The sequence below is a fragment of the Muntiacus reevesi genome, chromosome 13 (assembly GCF_963930625.1).
Source record: "Muntiacus reevesi chromosome 13, mMunRee1.1, whole genome shotgun sequence".
Taxonomy (NCBI): Eukaryota; Metazoa; Chordata; class Mammalia; order Artiodactyla; family Cervidae; genus Muntiacus; species Muntiacus reevesi.
In genome coordinates, this window is record NC_089261.1 from 28,858,130 (window position 1) to 28,880,076 (window position 21,947).

Sequence of the window (21,947 nt, forward strand, 5' to 3'; positions counted from 1 at the left end):
CCTTCTCTTGGCTGGCAGAAACCTGATTTTATGTTCTACCTCCATCCATAAGGCCATGTGCTTCAGGTAGGAAACTGGAGACCCATCTCCATACCCCCTGCCGAAGGAGAAGCATGATTTATCTGAGCCAACAGTGATGGCTTGCCATTTCCCTTGTCAATCTTTTTTACACAGGGTATATGATAAAAATCTAGCCTACTGAACAAGGTTAAGTCTGCTGGGGCTTCCTGAAATAGATTTTAATGTCTGATAAAAAGGGTCACGTGGGAAGGAACAGTCTTTATTTATTACACTGGTCACTGGTACATTTGCAGGTATTGCCTGAAACTGTCATAGCCATCTGATGACTATGAGGGAGGAAATTTGAGGAAAATACATAGCTAGAATGGCAAGGAAGGGGTAGACCTATGACAGTTTAGTGAGTCAATCACTTAGTCATCCATAGAGCTGACCCACCTTAGGACATTTTGTAATGTGTGATAATGAATCACTTCATCTTATAGGTTGATTTAAGGTTAATTAAAAATTGCAGCTGAAACAATTCTAATATTAGGAAGATTAACTTTATTTAGAAAGGGTGTGAAAGTGACATGAAATGAGATAAACAGATAAAGGTGCTTAAATGAATAATGAGATGAGTCTACTATCTCAGAAAAGTAAGAAGGAAGCTGAGAATACCAGAGAAGAGATAATGAGCAAAAGATGGTTACAAATAACATAAAAGTACAAACACAAAAGAACATAATGTTAGACCTCACACTGATTCTGAGTAAGGAGGAAAAGATGTAAATGTTCTGGTCACTCACCTGAATGGTCCAGACTTGGGCTGTGCATCATCCACAGCTCTTCTTGTTCCAACTGGAAAATGATACTGGGTTTGGTGTATTGATATCCTATGAATGGAAAATTATAGACAATCTGGATCAAGACTGCCTAGGGATTCGGAAAAACTGAGAAAACTTGGTTTATATGTGACATGATGAAGCTGCCCTTTTGCACCCTAGCAAAGTAAACACCATTCAACCAGCATATTCTGATGCCAAAAGAAGAATAAGAAAACCTGGCCTCTAAGTATAAGCCCCAAATCACCCAGTATTTTACAAAAGTGCTCCAGTTTTCAGCCACCAAGAAGAGGAAGCCTGGAGATTTACTCCTTTCAAGGGGGAAGTACGTACCCAGGGACACAAGGTTTCTATAGTTCTCCAACATCACACTCCTGTACAGGTGCTTCTGAGCTGAGTCCAGTAGCTGCCACTCTTCCCAGGTAAAGTCCACAAACACATCCATGAGTGACAAATGTCCCTGAAATAGCAGATCCCTTTTCAATCTCAAATCATTTTACTGAGTTTGTCATAAAAGCCAGCCAAGGCTGTCCATTATTTATATTCTTTAATATTTTGGGAGAAAAGCAAAATTTATTGAAAATATCCCATCAATATGCATTAAATCAGTTAACCTTTCATTCAACACAAGAGAACACCATGTGTCAGGTATTCAACCTAGTGCAGGTAATATAAAATGGAGGAAAGGCAGTCCTGCCTGCAAGAAGTGTTCAGCATTGCAGAGAAAAACAAAGGTTAAATATGTAAAGATGTAATAGGGAATCAAAGATGCTAAGACAAAAGAACATGTGGAGAACACAGGCATAAGGGAGGATACATTAGGCTGAGTCCATGAAAGGGGACTAAAGGAGCCGCCACTGAAGAAAGATATGTCAAAATTTGGTGGAATAAAGGCAAGAGCTGTAAGTAGCAGCTACTTTGTCGGGCAACAGATCTGAGCATGATGATACATAGATGGCAAAGCAGCACATGAAAAGGTGCTCAACATTATATATCATTAGGGAACTACAAATTAAAATAGTGAGAGACCATTACATACCTAGAATGGCTAAAATTTTCAAAAATGGGCAACAACAAATTTGAAAATGAAATTTTAAATTTGATGAAAGATATGGATATAAACATCCAAGAAGTTCAACAAACTCCAAAAATGATGAAACCTTAAAGAAACATATACACTCAAATTTTCAACAGATAAACACAGAGACAGAAAGAACCTTGAAAGTATCAAGAAAGAAATGATTTGTTTCATACAAGAGCTCCTCAGTAACATTATAAGCAGATTTCTCATCAGAACCTTTGGAGACCAAAAGACTATGAACCCATATATTCAAAGAGCTAAAAGAAAACAAACAAACAAACAAAAACTATCAGTCAAGAATTCTGTACATGACAAAATTGTGCTTTACAGTGAGGTAGAAATGAATACATCTCCAGAAAAACAAAAGGTAGTTTGCTACCACTAGACCTGTTTGGAAAGAAATGTTCAAAGGAGTCCTGCAGGTGAAATGAAACCACACTACACAATAACTTGAAGCTGTTTTGAAGAAATAAAGATCTGAACAAATGTAAATACCTGTGTAACCATTAATAGTAGTATTATTTTAACTTTGATTTGTAACTCTACATTTCGTCCTCTATATACTTATAAGTGACTAATGCATTTGAAATACTTGTTAGTTTATGGTTTGGGGCACACAATGTTAAACATGTGACATCAATAACCAAAAGGAGTTGGGACAGAGCGGTCAAGGAGCGGTGTTTGTATGTCGCTGAAGTTAAGCTGGCATAAATTCAAATCAGAATGCTATAACTTTAGGAAGCTTATTAAAAAGATTATACACCATGACAAATGGGATTTATTTTTGGAATGCAAGAATGGTTCAACATTGGAAAACTGCTCAGTGTAATACATCACATTAACAGAATGAAGTTGAAAAAATGATTATCTCAAAGAAGATTATCTCAGTTGAAGCACTGACAAAATTCCACACTCTTTCATGATAAAAACACTCAATGAAGTAGGAACAGAAGGAAAGTATTTCAACATAATAAAAGTCATATCTTAAAATCCCACAGTGAACATCATACTCAATGGTGAAAGAAAAAGCTTTTCCTCTAAGGTCAGGAATGAGGAACCAATGCCTGCTTTCACCACTTCTATTCAACACAGCACTGGAAGTTCTAGTCAGAGCCACTGGGCAAGAAAAAGAAATGAAAAGGATCCAAATTAGAAACAGAATAAAATTATTTCTCTGTTCATGGACAATATCATCCTATACGTAGAAAACCTTAAAGATTCCACACACATACACACACACACAGAAAACCTCATTAGAATAAATGAATTCAGCAAATAACAGGACACAAAGTCAACCACCAAAATGAGCTGCGCTTGTATGCACTAACAACGATCAATCAGAAAAGCAAATTATAAAAATGATTCAATTTTAACAGCATCATAAAGAAGTAATAATTTGGACTTCCCTGGTGTTACAGTGGATAGGAATCTGCCTTTCAGTGCAGGGGACACTGGTTCAATTTCTGGTCTGAAAAGATTCCACATGCTGTGGGCAACTAAAGCCCACGTGCTACAACTAATGAGTCTGTGCTCTAGGGCCCGAGACGTAACTAATGAGCTCCTGTGCCACAACTACTGAAGCCAGCGCAATCTAGAGCCCACACACTGCAACTGCTGAAGCCATGCACCTAGAGCCTGTGCTCTGTAACAAGAAAAGCCACAGCAAAGAGAAGCCCATGCACTGCAACCAGGTGCAGCCTGTGCACTCTCCACAACTAGAGAAAGCCCATGCACAGCGACAAAGACCCAGTGCAACCAAAAATAAATAAATAAATACATTTTAAAAAGGAAGAAATAACAACCTAGGAAGTAAATGACTTGCAAAATGAAAACCAAAACCTTGTTAAAAGAAACGAGACATAAACAGAAACATACTTTATGTTTCTTAATAATATGTTAGTAGTATCCAAAGTGATCTACATATTCAATGCAATCCCTAATAAAATTTCAATGCTATTTTTTTCAGAAACAGAAAACCCCATCCTAAAATGTATAAAAAAGCTCAAAGGACCTTGAATAGCCAAAACAATCTTGAAGAAGAACAAAACTGGAGGACTCATACTTCATAATTTCAAAACTTAGTAGAAAACTAGCAACCAAAATAATGTGATACTGGCATAAAGACTGAAAGACTGACATACAACATGGTAACAATGGAATAGAAGACAGTCCAGAAACAAACTCTTGCATATATGGTTAAATGATTGTTGACAATGGTTCCAAGACCATTTATGGGGAAAGAAAAGTCTTTCCACTAAATGCCACTAAATGATGCTGGGAAAACTGGATATCCACATGAAAAAAATGAAGTTGGACCCTTCTCTAATACCATATATAAAAACAAACTCAAAATAGATCAAAGACCTAAATGTAAAACCTAAAACTATGCAAAACTCTTCAGAGGAAAACACAGCAACAAAAGCTTCCTGATGTTAGATTTGACAATGCTTTCTTGAATATGACAAAAGGCACAAACAAAAAAAGAAAACACCAATCAATTGGACTTCATGAAAATTTTAAAATTTTTTGCATCAAAACACAATATCAACATTGTAAAAAGGCAACTCCCAAAATGGGAGAAAATATCTGCAAGTCATGTATTTTATAAGGGGTTAATATCCAGAATACATAAAGAACTAAAACTCAACAACAACAACAAATTCTTCAAAAGTGATCAAAAGATATAAATTGACATTTTCCCAAGGAAGATACAAATGGCCAATAAACACATGAAGACGGTGAACATCACTAATCATAAGGAAAATGCAAATCAAAACTAATAAGATTCGTCTTACACCCATTAGGATGGCTCTCAAATACCATGAAAATAACAAGGGCTGGCAAGGATACAGATTAACTGGAACACTTGCACATGGCTGGTAGGGATGTAAAGTGGTGTAATTGCTGTGGAAAACAGTTTGATGACTCCTCAAAGAATTAAACATTAGAATTACCATATGGTCCTGGAATTCTAATTCTGGGTATATGTCCAAAGGAAGTGAAAGCAGAGTCTTAAGGAGATATCTGTATATCCATGCTTATACCAGCATTTTCATTCACAGAGGCTCAAACGTGAAAGTAATACAAGTGTCCATTGATGGATGAATGGATAAACAAAATGTGATATATACATACAACAGATTATTATTCTGTCTTAAAAAGGAAGAAAGTTCTGCAACATAACCAGGGAGAACCTTGAGAACATTATGTCAAGTGAGATAAGTCAGTCACAAAAAGACAATTACTGTATGTCTGTATACCTACAAGTACTGTATGTGCTACTAGAGTAGTCAAAATCATAGACACAGAAAGTAGAATGGTGCTTGCCAGGGCTTATGGAGAGGGGGAGTTGGGAGTTATGGTTTTGATGGTATAGACCTGCAGTTTTTCAAGAGGAAGAGTTATGGAGACAGATGATAGTTATGATTGCCTATTTTATGAATGTATTTAAGGATTTCCCTAGTAGGGCAGTGGACAGGAGCATGCCTGCCAATGCAGAAGACATGGGTTCGATCCTTGGTCCAGGAAGATGCCCTATGTTGCAGAGCAACTAAGCCCATGCACAACTACTGAGACCACCACACTCTAGAACCTGAGAGCTGCAACTACTGAGCTAGTGCGCTGCAACTACTGAAGCCCATGCCTAGAGCCAGTGCTCCACAACAGAGGAGGCCACCACATTGAGAGGCCTGAGCATCACAACAAAGAGTGGCCCCCAACTAGAGAAAGCCCTCGCAAAAGCAACGAAGACCAAGTGCAGCCAAAAATGAATAAAAAGAATAAATTTAATACCACTGAACTGTCACTTAAAATGGTTAAGATGATAAAATATGTATGTAGAAATATGTATGCTCTAAAATACAAACAGTGCTTTAAGAAATCAAAGATCTAAAAAAATGAAAAGATGCAGGGTGTTCATAGCTTGGAAAACTCAGTATTGTTAAGATGTAAATTCTCCCTAAATTGATTCGTAGATTTACTAACAAGTTTACTGTAGCTATCCACAAGCTCTTCCATAATTAATATGAAAAGACAAAAAACTAGAACAGCCAGAATGATTCTGAGGGAACAAAGGTTAAGCATTTGTCACTAGCCTGATTTAAGACTTCCTATAAAATCTAGATAGCATGATATTAGTGAAAAATTAGACACAAAAATCAACGAACATTGTAAAGTAATTAGCCTCCAACTAATAAAAATAAATGAAAAAAAAATCAATGAACAGAAAAGAAAGCCTAGAAATAGACCCACATAAACACTGTCTCTTGAAGATTTTGTTGTTGTTGTTGTTGTTTAACATGACACAAAAGCATTTCAACAGAGAAAGGATCATCTTTACAACAAACAGTGCTGGACTACTGTACATCCACAGACATAAGAAATGAACCTCAAAACATACCCCATATGAACATTAACTAATGGATCATAGACTTAATATGAAAACTAAAACCATACAAATTTCAGAGAAAAAAATTTCACTTTGTGCACTTTGGGCAATGAAATTTTAGATATGATACCAAAAGCAAAACCCATTTAAAAAAATTAAAATTTAGAAAACAGACTATCAAAATTAAAATATTTTGCTGTGAAAGTTGTCATGGAAATGAAAAGACAAACCAGAGACAGGGAGAAAATATTTGGAAGTCACTTTTCTTATGAAGGATTTAAATCTAGAATAAGAAAGAACTCTTAAAAATCAATGACAAGAGATAGTCAAAAAGCACATGAAAAGATGCTCAACATCACTAATTGTTAGAGAAATGCAAATCAACACTACAATGAGGTACCATCTCACAGCAGTCAGAATGGTCAACATCAAAAAATCCACAAACACTAGATTCTGGAGAGGGTGTGGGGAAAAGGGAACTCTGTGTTGTTATTGGGAATGTAAATTGGTACAGCCACTATGTAGAAGTATGGAGGTTCCTTAAAAAACTAAAAAGAGAATTACCATATGACACAGATATCCAACTCCTGGGCATATATCTGGAGAAAACTGTAAATTGAAAAGATACATGTAGCCCAATATTCACTGCAGCATTATTTACAGTAGCCAGGACATGGAAGCAATCTAAATGTCAATCTACAGAGGAATGGATAAGAAGATGTGGTATGTACATATTTAGAGAGGTTAACTGCAACCATGAAATTAAAGGACACTTGCTCCTTGGAAGAAAAGCTATGACAAACTTAAACAGGGTATTAAAAAGCAGAGACATCACTTTGCTGACAAAGGTCCATATAGTCAAAGCTATGGTTTTTTCAGGAGTCATGTACAGATGCGAGAGTTGTATCATAAAGAAGGCAGAGTGGCAAAGAATTAATGCTTTCAAACTGTGGTGCTTGAGAAGAATCTTGAGAGTTCCTTGGACAAGGAGATCAAACCAGTCAACCCTAAAAGAAATCTACCCCAAATATTTAATTGGAAGGATGGATGTTAAAGCTGAAGCTCCAATACTTTGGCCACCTGATATGAAGAGCTGACTCACTGGAAAAGATCCTGATGCTGAGAAAGACTGAGTGCAGGAGAAGAGGGCGACAGAGGATGAGGTGGTTAGATGGCATCATGGACTCAATGCACATGAGTTTGAGCAAACTCCAGAAGATAGTGAAGGACAGGGAAGCCTGGTGTGCTGCAGTCCATGGGGTAGTAAGGAGTCAGACATGACTGAGTGACTGAACACACACACACAATTGAGTATTACTCAGCCATAAAAAAGAACAAAATAATGCTATTTACAGCCACATGGATGGACCTAGAGATTGACATGCTGAGTGAAGTAAGTCAGAGAAGGAGAGATATATATCAATTATATATGGAATCTTAAAAAAAGGGTACAAATGAGCTTATTTACAAAACAGAAATATTGTTAAATCAACTATACTTCAGTTAAAAAAAAAAAAAGGATTACATTTAAAAGAACCAATGACAAGAAAACAACCCATTTTTATTAAAATGAGGGAAAGCTTTGAGCAGATATTTCACCAAAGATATAAAAAGAATAAAACACTTATAAAAGGTAATAATACTAGCTAGCCATTAGGAAAATGCAACTTAAAACCACAGTGAAATACCACCTTACTTCTATTAGAATGGCAAAATGTTTAACAACTTGACAATACCAAGTACTGGGCAGGATGAGGAACAAGGACTCTCAGTCACTGCAGATGGGAATGCAAAAAGTCACTCTGAGGACAGTCTCTTATAAAGCTAGACAGAATCACCATACAATCCAGCAGTCAAGCTCCTAGAGATTTACCCAGCTGATCTGAAAACTCATGTTCACACAAAAACCCACACATGCATGTTGACAGCATTCATAACCACCTAAAACCGGAAGCACCTGGATAGCAAGACATCATAAACATAGTGTGAAACTGGCTTAAGGATAGAAAAGTAGGCCAATGGAACAGAATAATGAGTTGTGAAACCAAACCATTTTCATGGACTCCTGATATTCAACAAGGAGGCACTGCAGAGACACAGGCAGGGTCAATCACTTCAGTGAGACTGGGGCAATTAGACAATATGATGGAAAAACCACATCTTGACTCCTACTCACACCAAACAAATAATTCTACATGTATTATGAGTCTACCTGTGAAAAGATAAATGTGAACAAAGAATGATGTCTTCATGAGCTCTGGATAAGAAAAAAGTTTTTAGGTTGGACACAAAAAGCACTAGTAATAAAAAATATATATAAATTAAATTAAGTTAAAATTAGAACAGCTGTTCATCAAAAGACAGCATTAACAGAATGAAAAGGCAAAACAATAAAAAAAAAAAACCCAGCTTGTAAACAAATACTGAACAACAGTTAATGCTATGCAAACTGAAGTACCTAATTAGAGGGAGGCATGCTGATGCCTGAAACATATTAAGAAATACATCAAAAATAAGACAGGATGAGAGATGCAGAGGGATGGAAAGATGGACAATGTGATACAACAAATACAATAAAAATGTTAAAGGTAAATTCAAGGTGATGAGTATACAGATGTTCACTGTAAAATGCTTTCAATTTTGCCCTGTGTTTGAGAATTATCATAACAAAATACTGGAGGTGAAAGAAGCACTGCAGGTAAAACATAAATATGGATTTGGTGTCAAGTTTGCTTTAAATGTCAATGTGCATCAATCACTGAATCTTGTTAAAAGTGTGATACTACAGGACTGAGGTGGGGCCTGAAACTCAGCATTTTTAAGAAGCTTCCAGAATATAAAGAATGCCTTTTAGTGGATAAGAAAAGGCATAAAACATGCACATGAGGTAACAAAATATCCAAAAAACATGCTAGCAGGAAATGCAAAGCAAACCCATACAGAGATACCACCATACCAGAATGGCTCAAATTAAAAAGAATAACAGTTGTGAGGCAAGGGAAGACCCAGACACTGCTGGTGGTCATCTAACAGGATGGTGCTTAATGAAACAAAGTGCCTAGTGAAAAATAGAAGCAATAGAGCAGGAGATACACATGTACATGCCATGAACATATATTAAAAACGCATCCACATCAATAATGATACACATTTTGTAAACACATAAAAAAGAATATGCATTTTAAAAAATTGCAGGGTGGAGGAGCTGAAAATTGAGTCTGTGGAAACCAGGAAACAGGGACTTCAGGGACCTTCCACGACCTAAGGAGAAAGTTAATTTAACCCTCCCATCTAAGGACCTTCATCCCTCTCCCTATAAAAAAAAATTAAAAAGGAATAAATAAAAGAAGTGGAAATAAACAAACAAGGACTCACCCAGGATTTCTTGGCTTTCGGTTGTTCCTGGGAAATAAGCAGCCATTCCAGGATCTGTGCTGTCCCAGGTCTCCTGGGCCTCTGCAGGGGTCCTCCAGGGAGAGGCCTCTGGTCAGGGGTCCCTTGACCCAGGATGGATTTCTCACTTTGGAGCTTTCTGCTCACATTGCATGAACTGTCTCGTTCCTGGAGAGGTGGCACCTGACCCAAGAGCAAGCACACATTTGAGAGCACATTTCTAACCTTGGTTTCTTTTGCTGGCTAATGCACTCACCCCAGCTGTGTCTGGGGTTCTGCGAAGTGTGGCCAGTGCTGCTGAGAGGACAGAAGTGAGAGGAAATGGAACTAGGGAATCCAGCACACTGACTATAGCCTCCCACCCAGACTCTGCACAGGCCCCCTGGAACCCCAAAAGAGCAGCAACAACCCTGAGATTTAAACAACTTCGGGCAGACACTTAAAAAGAATATGACACCAGGTGCTAAGGAGTAAATGACCCTACTTTCTGGGCTTCTCTCATAGCTCAGCTGGTAAAGAATCCACCTGCAATGCAGGAGATCCTGGTTCGATTCCTGGATTGGGAAGATACACTGGAGAAGGGATAGGCTACCCACTGCAGTATTCTTGGGCTTCCCTTGTGGCTCAGCTGGTAAAGAAGCCACCTGCAATGCGGGAGACCTGGGTTCGATTCCTGGGTTGGGAAGATCCCCTGAGAAGGGAAAAGGCTACCCACTCCAGTATTCTGGCCTGGAGAATTCCATGGACGGTATGTATAGTCCATGGTGTCGCAAAGAGTCGGACACAACTGAGCGACTTTCACTTTCACTCACTTTAGCTGGATGGACACTGGAAATAGATCTTGGATGAAATAGTCTGTGTTTCAGTAGAGTTTCTTCTCAATATCTGGGTGTCCATGAACAATTCAATCAATCTCTCTCATTGAGTCTTACTTTTTGTGAAACATGGAGAGTAGGGTGAGATCAGGGTGGCAGTGTAGTCTTTTAATCTCCCAATAGAAACAAGAGGACTATCAGAATAGTAAAAGAAGCCAGAGACATCCACAAATGGACCCAGGTGTCAGGGCTCCTCACAAACCTCAGAATCTAGCATATGCAACCTAACTGCATTGCTAGGGGGAGCAGGGGCCACAGGCGCCAATCTCCAAAGTCACCAGTAAATGAGCACCCCCAAGAGAGAGCACCTCCCGAATGGAATCTGAACCCCTGTGGCACAGGGCTGCAGGTGACTAAAAAAGATGTTCCCAAAGTCACTGAGTGACCTAACAGTGCTGGGGTCACTGAGAAATGATGGGCAAACAGTCCCTCCTAGGAGGTTGGGTCTTCACTGAGAAATGGAGACCAAATTAATCAGCAGAAGTAAGAAAAAAACATTCAGGCAAAGAAAGGGATGAAGAGAAAAGAGATTCAGAGGAAGAGAGGAAAAGGGGAGAAAAGGGAAGGCAGAAAGGCATTAAGTAGTCAGAGGGAAAGGCCCAGAGGATGCTCATTCCAGAAGCTGAATTCCAGAAGAAAATAAAAGGTGTAAAAATGGGTGAAACACGTTAGAATACAGGGCATGTTGAGTTCTAGGAAATCCAGGGCAAGAGGCAGAAAAAAGGCTTCCTGACAAGGCTAAGTATTGAGTCAGATCAGGTGTGTATGTGTTTACTTCCAAAAGAATCACTAAGATGAACTAGAAACTTGGGTTACCTTTGGGGGAGGGAAGGGATAGAGCAGGAGAGATGGAAGCTTGTCTGGATGCAGGCATGCGTCCATCTTTTTACTTTATACACTTTTTAAAAAAATTGTAGGATAATTGCTTTATAATACTGTGCTGACCTCTGCCATACATCAACATGAATCAGCCATAGGTATACGTATGTCCCTTTCCTCCTGAACCCCTTTCCCATCTCACACCCCATCCCACCACTCCAGGTTGTCACAGAGCACTAAACTGAGCTCTCTGTGTCTACAAAGCAAATTTCCACTTTCTTTCTATATTACATATGGCAATGTATATATTTCCATGCTATTCTCTCAATTCCTCCTACCCTCTCCTTTCCCCACTGTGTCCACAAGTCTGTTCTCTGTCTGCATCTCCACTGCTGCCCTGCAAATAACAGTTTCATCAGTATTATCTTTCTAGATTCCATACACATACATTAATATACAAAATAAACAAGTAGCTTATGCAGCTCAATACCAGAAAAACAAACAACCCAATCAAAACAACGGACGAAGTGCTCAGGCCTGGTGCACTGGGAAGACCCAGAGGAATCGGGTGGAGAGGGAGGTGGGAGGGGGGATCGGGATGGGAAATACATGTAACTCCATGGCTGATTCATGTCAATGTATGACAAAAACTACTACAATATTGTAAAGTAATTAGCCTCCAACTAATAAAAATAAATGGAAAAAAACCCCAAAACAATGGACGAAAGACATAAACATTCCTCCAAAGAAGAGGAATTCCATACACATACATTAATATACAATATCTGTCTTTCTCTTTCTGACTTACTTCACTCTCTAAACAGGCTCTAAGTTTATCTACCTCATTAGGACTGACTGGAATGCATTCTTTTTATAGCTGAGTAATATTCCATTGTATGTATGTACAGTAACTTCTGTATCCATCCACCTGTAAACGGACATCTAGACTGCTTCCATATCCTAGCTATTGTAAAAAATGCTGCAATTAACACCAGGGTGCATGTGTCTCTTGGTTTCTTCAGGGTATATGCCCAGTGGTGGGACTGCTGGGTCATATGGTAGTTCTCTTCCTAGTTTATCAAGGAATCTCCATAGTGTATCAATTTACATACCACCAACAGTGCAAGAGGGTTCCTTTTTCTCTACATCCTCTCCAGCATTTATTGTTCGTAGATATTTTATTGATGGTCATTCTGACCAGTGTGAGGTGATACTTAATCGTAGTTTTGATTTGCATTTCTCATTAGAGTGATGTGAGCATCTTTTCATGTGTTTGTTGGCCATCTGTATATCTTCTTTGGAGGAATGTTATAAAATGTTTATGTCTTTCATCCATTTTTTTGATTGGGTTGTTTGTTTCTCTGGTATTGAGCTGCATAAACTGCTTGTTTATTTTGGAAATTAATCCTTTGTCAGTTGTTTCATTTGCAGTTATTTTCTCCCATTCTGAGGTTTATCTTTTAATCTGTTTATTTTTTCCTTTGCTGTGCAAAAGCTTTTAAGTTTAATTAAGTCCCATTTGTTTACCTTTGTTTTTATTTCCATTACTAGTTTTGAATCATGTAAATATTTTACATGATCAAAAGGAGGAGGGAAGGCAATCACTGAAGTGGAAAATAAATGTCAACAAATATATTTGTTTACACAACTGGAAACAAAACTATAAGAGACAATCATATTTCTTCCTGACCTTAATATGTGGTATTTAACTATGTATTCCTTGGATAAAATGAGGTATAAAGACTTACTAAACTTCACTTAGTATCCTTGTCAGTAGTTAACAAATTGTTATTATTTTAAAACCATCTTATGTTTGCTATAGGACATGACAGTTATATCACTGTTATTATGACCCAAGATATCTAGCACATGACAAAAAGATACAAGAGTAAAGTTTTTAACTTTCCTGCACAGCTGGTGGGGATGTAAAATGGAGCAACCACTTTGGACCCAGCTTGGAAGTTTCTCAAGGTGTTAAACCCAGAATCATGGTATTACCTGGAAATCCCATTCCTAAGTATCCACTCAAGAGAATTAAAAGCCTATGTCCACAGAAATACTTGCACACAAATGTTTTTAATGACTCTAACAGTCAAATACCTATCAATGGATGAATGGATAAACCAAATGTGATCTACACATTATTTAGCCATAAAAAGGAATGAAGCACTGAAGAATGCTACTATATGATGAACTTCTGTACTACACTGTATAGGTACCTGACAATTAGCTTTTTTTGACCATAATGCAAATGCCTGATTGTACCAAAAGCTTCTGATTTCTGAGGTACCACTTCAGAGGCATCAATCTTGGGTAAGTTCATTTCCAGTCACACAACTAGATAAAGAGCCACGCTGCCGGCCTTGACAGTCCCCTCATAGAAAGCCCTGGGTGACCTGGATGGCTGCTCATTTGAGTGACCCTGCTCTTCCCTTCCTGTGTCTATAATTCTTAATTATATTTTAAATTCACCAATAAATAATGAACCAGCAAGCCCCAGTGACCCAAATATCGGCAGAACTCCAGGTCCACATTCTCCCTCTTTCTCTGATGTGTGGCCCTGGTGTGCCACCTACTCCCAGGGTGCTCAATAATAAACCTTATGTCTTTAAAGATTCCTGATGGTTGTCGCTGAGATGCATCTTGTAATCACAGGAAGAAGCACGAGGGCAGATCCAACCACGGCACTGGCTCATCAGGGAAATGTCTGCAGGGGCTGTGACTAGTGGGGCCCAGGTGAGCCCCTGCCCCAGGCATTCCTAGTCACAGCATCATTATTGACAGGCTGAGACCAACACAAAGCCACCTTGAAAACACAGTGTTAAATGAAAGAAGCCAGATACACAAGGCCACACACGTGATATGATTCTATTTATACCAATGTCTAGAAAAGGGAAATTCATGAAAACACAAAGTAGACTGAACAGCTGACAAGGGGACAGGGGAAGGAGGGGATGGACAGTGGGTTTTGAACGGGGACAGGGTTTCTTTTGGAAGTAATGATAATGTTTTGGAATTGGACATGGTAATATTTAAACAGCTGTGACAACTAAAAATGAAGGTAAACTTTAAAAGGGTGAGTTTTCAGCCATAAAAATGAATGCATTTGTGTTAGTTCTAATGAGGTGGATGAACCTAGAACCTATTACACAGAGTGAAATGAGTCAGAAGGAGAAAGATAAATACCGTATTCTAACACATATATATGGAATCTAGAAAAATGGTACCCAAGAATTTATTTACAGGGCAACAATGGAGAAACAGACATAGAGAATAGACTTATGGACAGGGAGAGAGGGGAGGAGAGGTGAGATGTATGGAAAGAGTAATATGGAAACTTACATTACCATATGTAAAATAGATAGCCAACGAAATTTGCTCTATGGCTTAGGGGTTCTGTATCAACCTAGAGGGGTGGGATGGGGAGGGAGATGGGAGGGAGTTTCAAAAGGGAGGGGATATATGTATACCTATGGCTTATTCATGTTGAGGTTTGACAGAAAACAGCAAAATTCTGTAAATCAAATATCCTCCAATAAAAATAAATTAAATTTTTTAAAAAAGGGTGAGTTTTATGGTATATAAATCATACCCCAATAAAGCTTCTATAAAAAAGTATTTTTTTAATTCAATGATTTTTAATAAATGGAAGTTTTAATCCAGGTTTGCAGCATTCCTACTGTCTCAAAGATTCCTCTGAAACCAAGGTCATTCTCACCTCTGATCCCCAGGCAACCACTGCCTTGCTTCTGTCCACAGATCTGCATTTTCTGGACATTTCATATGACAGGGACCACACTAGATACTGTGCCTGGCTTCTTTCACTCAGCACAATGCTCTGGACGTTTATTCATGTTACAGACACACCAGCGGTTTGCTCCTTTATTGCTGAAGAGTGTTCCATTCTGTCTGTACATTCACAACTTAATCCACATTCAGATTATAGTTCTGAGTTATTATACAAATCTTTGTGTGAACATGTTTTCCTTTACCATGGGTAAATTCCTAGAAGTAAAACTGTTGCATTGTACAGTAAGTTTATATTTAACTTTATATTTAAACTTTACAAAGTGACTGCACCATTTTATATTCCCACCAGCAGTCTATAGTGGTTCCAATTTCTCTGCATCATTGTCAACACTTTGTCTTTTTGGTTACAGCCATTCTCAAGGGTATAAAGTGGAGCTTCATTATGATAATAGTTTGTTAATGACTCATGAAGTTAAACATCTTTCCAGCTGCTTCCCATCTATTCATCTTCTCTGGTGATGTGTCTGTTTCAAATCATTTGCCCATTTTTTAAACTAGGTTGTCTGTCTTCTTATTGAACTGTAAGTGCTCTTCATAAACTCCAGATATATCTGTAATTAGGAACATGATTTGCAAATATAATACTATCTCCCAGTCTGTGACTTATCTTTTCATTTTCTAAATAGTGACTCTGAAGTTCTACAGTTTTTATCCTGGTGTTGTCCATTTGTAACTCCAAAAGCGCAGTCTATAAAAGAGCTTTCTAAGAACTTTAGCCTCAGAGACGGGTGTGAATATTTTCCTCTGTGATTTCTTCTAGAAACGTTATAGCTTTTGCTTTTACATTTAAGTCTATGTTCTATTTTGAGTAAATTTTTTGGTATTGGGTGAGGTAAGAGTCACAGCTCGTCTTGTGATAACATAAAATACATAATATAAAACTTATGATCCTAACCACTTTTAAGTAAACAGTTAAGTGAAATGAAGTACACTCATGGTGCTGTGTAACCATTACCAGCATTCACATTCACCTTCAGAACTCTTCACCCTGCAAAACTACATCCTCTGAACAACCTCCCATTCTCCTCCTACCATGGCTCCCTGACAACCAATATGGATCATACGTCCTGATTCTGACTCCTCTAGAAACTGAAACCATGTCCCATAGGATTAACAGAAAGGATTAAATGACTAGCAGAAATTCTTGAGCTTATCTTACAGAACAGTAGCTAAGGGAACAGCTTGTTAAAAACCCCTCTACTTATAAGCCACCCTCACTGACCAAACTTGCCTTAAGTATCTTTTGATTCCCTAATCGCCCCCTAGGTAACACCTCTGATGTATGGCTTATAGTAATGAGCTCTTGAGATGTTTTTCAGAAACCTGGAGTCAGCTCTCGTCCAGTTCAAGGCAGCCAAGACTGGCTCTAAAAACTGGGCCTGCACACATGTCCAATGAATGACCTTCGGACATCAGAGGGCCAAAAATTCCACCTCAGATCATGCCAAGTGCTTCTATCTTTGAACATGTATTCCATAAAGAAGCATGTAACTGAGATAGGCCTGCCTATCTTCTCCCTACCTCTAATATCATCTTTCCCTATATCTTCCAGATGATCCCTTGAAGAAGGAAATGGCAACCCACTCCAGTATTTTTGCCTGGAAAATCCCATGAACAGAGGAGCCTGGCAGGCTACAGTCCATGTGGTTGCAGAGTTGGACACGACTTAGCAATTAAACCACCACCACCAGTTCCTTATCCCATAAATATCTCAAGTTCCTTGCCTTCAAGGAGGGAGATCTGAGATTTGTTCTCCATCTCTTCACTCGGTTGGCTCATGAATAAACTCTCTCTGCTACAAACTTCAGCATCCCAGCATTTGGCTCACTGCATGTTAGGTGAACAAACCTGGTTCAGTAACAGAATCTCATGTAAGTAGAATCTTGTAGTATCTGCCCTTTTGTGACTGCTTTATTTCACTGAAAATGATGTCCCTAATGTTCATCCATATTGTAGCATGTGTCAGAATTAATTTCTTTTTAAGGTTGAATATACACATACATACCCCATTGTTTATCCATTCATCTCACAGTGAACAACTGGGTTACTTCCACCCCAAAGGGAGTAATTAAAAAAAAAGAAATTGAAAACTCTATAATTTGAATTGGAAACATCAATATGAACTGCAATTTTTTTGCTTTCCAAAGATCCCTAGGTCTCCTTACTGAAACAGCCTAGAGGTAATGACACTCCAGTATCAACTGAGGTCCCCAAGCACATTCCCCACTAAAAGGTATAGGTTCCTGGAGAAAAGCTTGATTCCACATCTGGGACAGGAAATACTCAAAGGAGCACTGAGCATCTTCTTGGGCCCCAAATCAAGCAAGCCAGAAAGCCAGCTAAGACTAACAGTCTTTCAGAAAAGGCTCAGAGTCAAGCTGAAAAGGTTCCCTTTGGCTAAGGCTGAGACAACATAACCCTCTAAAATACTGACTGCAACTGACTGAAACTAAAGGAATGTATTAAGATAAATGAGTTTCTTAATCATATTCAAATTAAAAAAAGAAAATCAGTAGGCTTCCCAGGTGGTCCAGTGGTTAAGAATCTTCCTGTCAATGCAGAGGACAGAGGTTCCATCCCTAGTTCAGGAAGATTTCACATGCTGCGGGGCAGCTAAGCTCATGTGCCACAACTGAGCCCATGCTCCACAATGAGAAGCCCACACACCACAACTGGAGTAGCCCACACTTCCTGCAACTAGAAATACTGTGAAACAACTGGCTGAAGGGAAGGTCATTTTTTTTTTTTTCTTTAGGGAAGGTCATTATTAAAGGAGGAAAGCTATGAAAAAAGGTTGATGGGACACTTTCCAACACTACCACCACACCATCACCCCCTGACCCCATCAATCAATCTTTGCATCGTCAAGAGCAAGTCAACCAGACAACGTGCTTCCTGAGGTGACAAAACAAGGCGTCAACAAGAATCCTTGCCCAAAAACATTAACAAATGAATCTAAAGTCTTTAAAGCTAAATTTCAGTTTACCAGAAACGTTGGTGACAAAAAATATGTCAAAGTGACGACAAGAAAACAGAGATAAACCTAAAATGAAGGACATTCTATGGGACAAGTGGCTTACTTAGCATCTTTAAAATGTCAATGGGGGGAGAAAAGAATGAATGATGGGTTACTCTGGATTAAAAGAGACTTAAAGTAATAGTAAGAAGTGTGTACCTTGTTTGGATTTTGATTTGGAAAACTGCCAACATTAAAAAGGGAAATGGGAATCTGAACAAAGAGCAGGTATTACATGACACCAGGGAATTACTTTGTTAGGTGAAATAGTAGTAGTATAATTACTTAAGAAAACATAGGCTTTTTAATGCCTAGTGAAGTACATACAGATAAAATAACTGAATCTGCTTCAAAATATTTCAGAGTATTTTGGAGTAAGGTAACCTCATCCCACATCTTAAATTTTTCCTTTTGAAGATATTTTTAAGAACAAATGACCAGTTCACAAGAAAAGCTTTCAGAAGACACAATGACAAGAACAAGAACCAACAAACAACAGAAAGCCTCAAGGCCAGCAGACAGTGCCACTGATGGACACTGGTTATAAGTCAAATATTCTATCTGAAGACATAAAGCCCAGCTGCATGGCATGGCAAGGGTTTGGACAAATGACTTAGCAAGCACATTTGAAAAAGAACTAAAAAGAACCTACAGGAATGAAAAAAGCACATTAATCAAAATCTGTTTAATAGCAAGTTAGGAAAAACTGGGGTTCCCTGGGGGCTCAGCCAGTAATGAATCTGCCTGCAATGCAGGAGGCCTGGATTCAATCCCTGGGTTGGGAAGATCCCCTAGAGAAGGGAGTGGCTACCCACTATGGAGAATTCCAAGGACAGAGGAGGCTGGTGTGCTATAGTTCACTGGGGTTGCAAAGACTCAGACACAACTAAGCAACTAAGACTAGGATGAATTAGTAAACGAAAAGACAAAAACTGGAAGAAATTCTCTACAAGTAGTGTGCAGAGACAGGTGGGCAAATGAGAAGTAGGGGACACACAGACCAAGAAAAGTCTATCAGAAGCTGCACTAGAGTCTAAAAGGAAACAGCAGAACAGATTAAAAAATGAGGAGGGGAGGCACAACTTTCCAACAGTAGGTAGGTATCTAATGAGTGTAAAAGAATAATGAAATTAAGTTCATTTGTCAACTAGTACAAAAAAACTCACACAAGAGGAGACGGGCTGCTGCTGAGGCTTCCTGGGCACTATGGGGCTGCTGGGCTTAGGCCAAGGTGGGACACAGCCCTTGGAGACAGCAGCGCAGAGGTGCTTCTGCCAGGACCTTAGTTCCCCAACAAGGGGTGGAAACAGTGCCCTCTGAAGAAGTGCCAAGTCTCTAAGAGCTTATCTTAATTCAGATATCATATTCTGAATGCTAGAAGTCCAAGTTCAAGGTGACAGAAGATTTGGTTTCTCCTGAGGCCCTTCTCCTTGGCTTGTTAAAGTCATTATCTCCTCACCGTGTCCTCATGTGGCCTTCTATGTATGCACACTACTGATTGCCTTTTCATGATGGTTTCCTGTGCTATGCAGAAGCTTTTTAGTTTGATGTATTAACTGTGGTGTTGGAGAAGACTTTTGAGAGTCCCTTGGACTGCAAGGAGATCCAACCAGTTCATCCTAAAGGAGATCAGTCCTGAGTGTTCATTGGAAGGACTGATGTTGAAGCTGAAATTCCAATACTTTGGCCACCTGATACAAAGAACTGACTCATTGGAAAAGACCCTGATGCTTGGAAAGATTGAGGGTGGGAGAAGGGGACGACAGAGGATGAGATGGTTGGATGGCATCATCGACTCAAAGGACATGAGTTTGGGTAAATTCCAGGAGCTGGTGATGGACAGGGAAGCCTGGTGTGTTGCAAGCCATGGGGTCACAAAGAGTCAGACACAACTGAGTGACTGAACTGATTCACTTAGTTAAGTTTGCTTTTGTTGACTTTGCTTTTGGTTTCAAATCCAAAATACTGTCAAGACCAATGTCAAGGTGCTTATTCCTATTTTTCTTCTAGTTTTACGGTTTCAGGTCTTATACTGAAGACTTCAATGCATTTTGAGTTGATTTTTGTCTGTGGTATAAAACAGGAGTCCAGTTTCATTGTTTATGTTATGTGGCTGTCCAGTTTTTCCAACTCAATTCATTGAAGAACCTATTTTCTCATTATGTATTCTTGGCTCCACTGTAGGAAACTGACCATATATGCATAGATTTATTTCTGGACTATCTATTCTGTTATACTGAAGAAGGAAATGGCAACCCACTCCAGTATTGTTGGGATAATCCCATGGACAGAAGGAGCCTGGCAAGCTACAGTTCATGGGGCTGCAAAGAGTCAGACATGACTGAGCAACTGAGCACACATACACACTCTGTTATACTGATCCATGTGTCTGTTTTTATGCCAATACTACACTGTTTTGATTACTATAGCACTGTGATATAGTTTAAAATCAGGAAGTATGATACTTCCACCTTTGTTATTCTATCTCAAGATTGCTTTGGCTACTTGTAGTCTTTTGTGGTTCCAAATAGATTCTAGGAATTTTTTATATCTCTGTGAAAATGTCATTATTTTGACAAATTTTGATAAGGACTGCATTGCATCTGTAGGTTGTTTGGGGAGTATGGACATTTTAATAGTATTAATTCTTCCAATTAATGAGCATGGAATATGTAGTTGACCCTTGACTAACTTGGGGGTTAGAGGCATCAACTTCTGTGCAGATGAAAATTCACACATATAACATTACAGTTGGCCCAGAGTATCTGCAGTTCTACATCCACAAATTCAACCAACTGAAGACTGGGTAGTACTGGCATATGTACTTATTGAAAAAGAATCCACATATAAGTGTTCCCTGCAATTCAGACTCACGTTGTTCAAAGGTAAATTTATTTCCATTATTTGTGCCTTCTCTTTTTTATTAATGTCTTAGAATTTTCAGTGTATAAATCTTTCAATTTCTGGTTAAATTTATTCCTACTTTATTCTTTTGATGAAATTATAATTTTTTTTTTCTGATATTTTATTGTCAGTGTATAAACCTCCAACTGATTTTTGTATACTAATTTTGTATCCTGTGAATTTACTAAATTTGTTTATTTAGTAAATAGCACTTTTGGTGGAGTCTTTAGGATTTTCTATATATAACAACAAACTATCAGCAAATAAAGAGAGTTTTATTTTTTCTTCTTAAAAAAAAAATAAAAAATAAAAACCTCATACAAGAATCATGCATGGGGGCTAAATGAGTGGGTAAAAGTTTGAGGAGTAAGAAGATGCTTATTTAGTCTCATTATCTCCCAACTGATACTTAATTACAAGTGGAAGAGAGAGTAACTTTGCAGGGGAGAAAGCACAGACACCACCTTCCCCAAATGAGTCAAGTTCACACCAGCATCACCAGTGCCCCTGATGCGACAGAGTGTAGAATACATCACCTCAGAAGCAGCAGCAGGCAACCCCAAACTGAGGGATAATCCACAAAATGCCCTGGACTCCATAACCATTATGTCTTGACAAGAAAGACCGAGGAACTTTCTGAGTTAATTCTTAGGTAGGTTGATAAGAAGTCTGGGGTCCTTTGGGAGGAAAAAGGGGTCTGGGGCTCTCAAGAAGAAAAGGACAAACACTTTTTTCTACATTCCTTCATCTTAGTCACATAAAACTGTATGTTGTGGGAGTGGGTCTGGTAAGATCTTTCTATTGTTAGTTCTATTCCCAT

The 21,947-nt window shown here is 38.6% G+C and overlaps 1 protein-coding gene across 3 annotated transcripts in view; it reads right to left on the reverse strand.

Moving 5' to 3' along the window:
* Positions 1–21,947, reverse strand: part of ZNF268 (zinc finger protein 268) — a 32,431-nt gene that overhangs the window by 5,820 nt on the left and 4,664 nt on the right. For all 3 annotated transcript variants that reach the window (XM_065904038.1, XM_065904037.1, XM_065904040.1), the window contains 3 exons: positions 9,686–9,886; positions 1,176–1,302; positions 807–893 (listed from right to left, as the gene is read on the reverse strand). In XM_065904038.1, the coding sequence (XP_065760110.1) occupies positions 807–893; positions 1,176–1,302; positions 9,686–9,886 (415 nt within the window). The remainder of the gene's footprint in view (positions 1–806; positions 894–1,175; positions 1,303–9,685; positions 9,887–21,947) is intronic.